A 6309-nucleotide genomic window follows, 5' to 3' on the forward strand; every position below is an offset into this window, starting at 1 on the left:
TATATGAATGCAAGTCTTTCTATGCAAGATTAATTGCATAGCTCTTTTAAAGGCAGAATGAGCTGACTGGCCTCCTTCTGTTCTGTCTGCTTCCATGATGATAAATAATGCTTCCTGTCACTAGTGGGATCAGTGAGGATGGAGGACTTGGCAGCAAAGTGTCCCCATCTTTTTCTTTCCCTCCCCATTCCACATCCTTGTGCTGAGAAGGTGCAGAATGAGCCTTCAGCAGCGGATGGCGCCACAGCTCAAGCAGCTGCCTCTAGCCGCGCCTCTCTGGGCGGAGAGGGAAGGAAAAGGTTAAAGCTGGTTTGAAATGAGCTAGGGCTGGAGCTGAGTGTAGGCGGCAGCTGGAGCTGGACATGTAGAGAGAGAGGGGGTAGCAGTGGCAGCAACGTTAAATATGGACGGTCCCTCGGTTGGACTGGTCTTGGTGTCCGGCTTCTCTCAGTGAGAGACTCAGTAAATGATGAGCCAGTTTTCCCGGTCCGCCGCTCTCCTGCTCTGCTTACTCGGCTGTAATGTGTGGAAAGCGGTTACTAAAACCTTACGCGAGCAGCGTGCACAGGGTAAGTGGTGGCAGAGAGTGTTTTTCTAGCGGGTTTGGCGAGACCCTTTATTGTCTGTTTATTGTGATTTAAACAAAAAGCGTCGGGAGGAGGAGGTGAAGTGGGAACAATAAGCATCGTTCCTGTGCCTATTAGCGGCTTGATGTCGATAACTAAACCTTTAAGGGTTCGTATTTAGCTTTTTTTTTAAAAAAAGGTATGTTTTTAAAGTTGCAGGAAAGGTACTGAGATGTGAGATCAGGATGCTGCAGTGATTCGCTTCACTCTAGGAAGTCACAGTTGCTGCAATCATTTCACCTTGTATTTTTAAAAACAAAAACTGTATCATTGTTTTGTTTTAAAGGACGGTCTGAGGAATATTTTCGAAGGAATTATGTTGAGGAATCCAAATTTCCAGTATTATAAAATTATGATTCAGAATTTCAAGTGTGTTGTAAACGATCAAATTGCTCTTGAAGCTAAACGTTTAGCAGTGGATCACAGCCGCATTTCCTGAGCCTCCGTTGAGCAGCTTTCATCATTTAAATCCTCATCTCCAACTCCTTGTAAACACCATTGATTCCTGATGTTGTAATACTGTTGTGTCAGAAGGAAGAGACAGAGACCTATAGAATTTTTAAAAATGATGTTTGTGGTTGTTTTTGTTATAGACATATTGCACCTTGCTCTGAAGCTTTTTTGATAAGGATATGGATGAGCGAACCATCATCTGACTCCAACCACACTGTCATAAATGTGATGTGGATTCTTCCACACGTATTTTAAGAAAAATACATGAAATATATAAATCGGTATAAACCATAGTAATGTATGTGAGACATCCTGTGTATTTTATTGTATATAAAAGTTAGAGACTGGCAAATACAATCTATCTGAAAATTAAAAATGAATGCCTTTGAATAGATGTTTAGGGCCTAGCATGGCTTGGTTTTCCTGCATCCTCATGGCTACTAGTGGAATTGTATGGCTGGGTCCTCTCTATCCATGAATGTCTTCTGCAGGTGAATCTTGAGCATTTTTTCATAGCTATATCAGTTTAGTATATAGAGTATGCGTACTGAAAAAAAAATGATTGTTGGCCTAAGTTAGTTTATTCAGCTGCTGTTTTTATCCTTCATTATGTTTGCTACACAGAAACAAGTTAATAGCAGTACAATAAATTCCAATGTCAGATCCATTTTGGTTATTTCCCCTATCTTTTTTTAAGCTAAGTTGATTGTTGTAAGGGAGTGCAAGAGGATGAAGGAAGATTTGCAGATAGGTACCATTTCAAAAATTTTGAATTTCTTTGATGTGCATGCCACCAGGAGTGACAAATCTAGGTTGTGTATAATGGAATATAAAACAATTAAATATTGAGCAGTTTTCATAAAAACAAAAATGAATAAGAACTTATTGAGTAGACAGAAAGGAGATGTCATTTATTGAAGATTTAGACATTAATTACCCATAAATAGCCAACAGTTGGGCCAGTAGTGCAAGCTCCCTGTGGTTTCAGTTTCAGCAGTCCTTTATTGAATGGAGTACATTTTTTAAAATTCCCTACCTCCTAAGAATTTTTTTATTGCCCATTGCTGCATTTTTATTGGCAATCCCTAGTTGCTTTGAGAAGGTGGTAGGCCTCCTGGAACTGCTTGATGGTGCTCTCATAATGGTGTTAGAAAGGGCCAGACCACGCGGACCTGCGAGGAGACAGGTAGCAGCGAGCAGGAGTCCCAGCGGGTTAAAAGAAGCATACTCTCACACACTGTCACAGGGACAGCGGGAGAGTTTCAGGACTTGCATCACAGTTCAGAAAGTGACGCGTTGCAAGGGGAGGCAACGGATTGGTGAGTAGGAAAAGGTGATTATTTCTACCCTTTTTTTACTACTTTCAATAGCTGAAATAAAAGTAAAGGTAGGGATTTTAGATTGTAGTAGGTAGTGTTTGGAGTAGAATAAGGTCCCTAGCATAATTAGTACTCTAAATTAAAGGGAGTAACTAAGGAGCTTAATCTAAGGCTAAGTCATGGAAGGAGAGCTCAGCCCCGTGGCATGCTCCTGCTGCGCTATGTGGGAAATCAGGGACACTTCTAGTGTCCCTGGCGACCATGTGTGCAGGAAGTGTGTCCAGCTGCAGCTACTAGCTGACCACATTGCGCAGCTGGAGCTGCAAATGGACTCGCTGCGGAGCATCCGCGATGCTGAGGACGTTGAGGATAGCACGTTTAGCGAGGTGGTCACACCGCAGGTAATGGCTGCAGAGGCAGAAAAGGGATGGGTGACCACCAGGAGGAGTAGTAGGCGCATCCCTCTCTCAAACAGATATACTGCTTTGGAATAAAAACAAGAAATGCTGGAACCACTCAGCAGGTCTGGCAGCATCTGTGGAAAGAGAAGCAGAGTTAACGTTTTGGGTCAGTGACCCTTCTTCGGAACTCTATACTGCTTTGGATATTGTTGTGGGGCATGACCTCCCAGGGGAAAGCAGCAACAGCCAGGTTCGTGGCTCTGCTGCTCAGGAGGGAATGAAAAAGAGTGGGAGAGCCATACTGATAGGGGATTCAATCGTAAGGGGAACAGACAGGCGTTTCTGTGGCCACAAACGAGACTCCAGGATGGTAAGTTGCCTCCCTGGTGCTCGGGTCAAGGATTTTTCGGAGTGGCTGCAGGATATTCTGAAGGAAGAGGGTGAACAGTCAGAGGTCATGGTGCACATTGGTACCAACGACATAGGTAGAAAGAGGGGTGAGGTCCTGCAACAAGAATTTAGGGAGCTAGGTAGCAGATTAAAAAGCAGAACCTCAAAGGTTGTAATCTCTGGATTACTCCCGGTGCCAAGTGCTAGTGAGTATAGGAATAGGTGGATAGAGCAGATCCTCAGAGGCTGAGGAGATGGTGCAGGAGGGAAGGCTTTAGTTTCTTGGATCACTGGGTCTGTTTCTGGCAAAGGTGTGACCTGTACAAGTTGGACGGGTTGCACCTGAACTGGAACGGGGCCAACATCTTTGCTGGGAGGTTTGCTAGTGCTGTTGGGGGGAGGGTTAAACTAATTTGGCAAGGGGATGGGATACAGAGTGGAGTTAGAGTAGTGGGTGATGCATAGTCAAATACAGAAGAGAAAATGAGTCAGTCTGGAAGGCAGAGCAAATATAGACCTGTTAAGGCACAAGGGAAAAATGCAATGCTGGATTGTATCTATTTTAATGCAAGGAGTCTTACTAGTAAGGCAGATGAATTGAGGCCATTGATTAGCACATGGCATTATGGTATTATTGCTATCACAGATATATGGTTGAGGGAGGGGCAGGACTGGCAGCTCAATATTCCAGGGTATAGAATCTTCAGGCATGACAGGGGATGGGGTAAAAGAGGAGGAGGCATTGCATTGTTGATCAAGGAGTCAATTACTGCAGTAAGGAGGGATGATATCTTAGGTTCCTCAAATGAGGCCATATGGGCAGAACTTAAAAACAAAAAGTGGGCAGTCACTTGGCTGGATGTGTACTACAGGCCTCCAAACAGTCAGCAAGAGATAGAGGAGCAGATATGGAGGCAAATCTCTGAGAGGTGTAAAAGTAATAGTGTAATAATAGTAGGGGATTTCAACTTTCCCAATATCAACTGGGATAGTCTTAGTGCAAAAGGCTTAAAGGGGGCGGAATTCTTAAAATGCATACAGGAGAGCTTTTTGAGCCAGTACGTAGATAGTCCTACAAGAGAAGGGGCAGTACTGGACCTAATCCTAGGGAATGAAGCTGGACAAGTGGTAGAAGTGTCAGTGGGGGAACATATCGGGTTAGTGACCATAATCCGGTTTTCTCCCACAGCCAAAGACTTGCAGGTTGATAGGTAAATTGGCCTTTGTAAATTGCCCCTAGTGTAAGCAGGTGGTAGGAGAATGGTGGGGATGTGGTAGGGAATATGGGGTTAATGTAGGATTAGTATAAATGGGTGGTTGTTGGTCGGCACAGACTTGGTGGGCCGAAGGGCCTGTTTCAGTGCTGTATCTCTAAATAAATAAATAAACTCTGTAAGATTTAAGGTAGTTATGGAAAAGGACAAAGATGGACCGAAAATAAAGGTACTGAATTGGGGGAAGGCTGATTTTAAGATGATAAAACAGAATCTGGCCAAAGTGGACTGGGAGCAGCTACTTGTAGGAAAGTCTACATCAGATCAGTGGGCGTCATTCAAAGAGGAAATAGTGAGAATTCAGAGCCAACATGTACCCATTAAGGTGAAGGGTAGGACCAACAAGTCCAGGGAACCCTGGATGTCAAGGGATATAGAGGATTAGATCAGGGGGTAAAAAAAGGAGGCTTATGGCAGATTCAGAGTGCCGAAAACAGTGGAGGCACTGGAGGAGTATGGAAAGTGTAGGGGGGTACTTAAAAAAAAAAAGTAATTAGGAGAGCGAAGAGGGGACATGAAAAACACTGGCGGGCAAGATAAAGGAAAATCCTAAGGTGTTTTATAAGTATATTAAGGGAAAGAGGATAACCAGGGAAAGAGTAGGGCCCATTAGGGACCAAAGTGGCAATCTGCGTGTGGAGCGGAGGATATAGGTGAGGTTTTAAATGCTTACTTTTCATCTGTGTTCACTATGGAGAAGGACGATGTCGGTGTAGCGATCAGGGAGGGGGATTGTGATATACTTGAATATATTAGCATTGAAAGCGAGGTACCAGAGGATTGGAGGACAGCGAATGTGATACCATTATTTGAGAAGGGTAGCAGGGATAAACCAGGTAATTACAGGCTGGTGAGTCTAACATCATTGGTAGGGAAAATATTGGAAAAAATTCTGAGGGACAGGATTAATCTCCACTTGGAGAGGCAGGGATTAATCAGGGATAGTCAGCATGGCTTTGTAAGGGGGAGATCGTGGCTGACTAACTTAATTGAATTTTTTGAGGAGGTGACAAAATGTGTTGATGAAGGTAAAGCAGTTGATGTAGTCTCGATGGACTTCAGTAAGGCTTTTGATATGGTCCTGCATGGGACATTGGTTAATAAGGTAAGAGCCCATGGGATCCAGGGCAATTTGGCAAATTGGATCAAAAATTGGCTTAGTGGCAGAAGGCAGAGGGTAATGGTCGAGGGTTGTTTTTGCGAGTGGAAGCCTGTGACCAGTGGTGTACCTCAGGGATCGGTGCTGGGACCCTTGCTGTTTGTAGTGTACATTAATGATTTAGATGTGAATATAGGAGGTATGATCAGGTGACACAAAAATTGGTGATGTTGTAAATAGTGAGGAGGAATGCCCTAGATTACAGGATGATATAGATGGGATGGTAAGATGGGTGGAGCTGTGGCAAATAGAATTTAATCCTGAGAAGTGTGAGGTGATGCATTTTGGGAGGACTAACAAGGCAAGGGAATATACAATGGATGATAGGACCCTAGGAAGTACAGAAGGTCAGCGGGACCTTGGTGCACTTGTCCATAGATCACTCAAGGCAGCAGCACAGGTAGATAAGGTGGTTAGGAAAGCATATGGGCTACTTGCCTTTATTAGCCGAGGTATAGAATATAAGAGCAGGGAGGTTATGATGGAGCTGTATAAAAGCTAGTTAGGTTGCAGCTGGAGTACGGTGTACAGGTTCTGGTCGCCACACTATAGGAAGGATGTGATTGCACTGGAGAGGGTGCAGAGGAGATTCACCAGGATGTTGCCTGGGCTGGAGCATTTCAGTTATGAAGAGAGACTGAAAAGGCTGGGGTTGTTTCCCTTAGAGCAGAGAAGGCTGAGGGGGGA

At 44.1% G+C, this 6309-nt stretch overlaps 1 protein-coding gene across 2 annotated transcripts in view; it reads left to right on the forward strand.

Annotated features, from left to right (window-relative positions):
- The first annotated feature begins 302 nt into the window (after positions 1–302).
- Positions 303–6309, forward strand: part of fam171a1 (family with sequence similarity 171 member A1) — a 263890-nt gene continuing 257883 nt past the window's right edge. Inside the window, exon 1 of one of the 2 annotated variants that reach the window (XM_068012841.1) lies at positions 303–569. In XM_068012841.1, coding sequence (XP_067868942.1) covers positions 467–569 — 103 coding nt within the window. In that variant the 5' untranslated portion in view covers positions 303–466. The remainder of the gene's footprint in view (positions 570–6309) is intronic. The other variant, XM_068012851.1, reaches the window with a different exon arrangement.

The sequence above is a fragment of the Heterodontus francisci genome, chromosome 2, assembly GCF_036365525.1.
Source record: "Heterodontus francisci isolate sHetFra1 chromosome 2, sHetFra1.hap1, whole genome shotgun sequence".
Taxonomy (NCBI): domain Eukaryota; kingdom Metazoa; phylum Chordata; class Chondrichthyes; order Heterodontiformes; family Heterodontidae; genus Heterodontus; species Heterodontus francisci.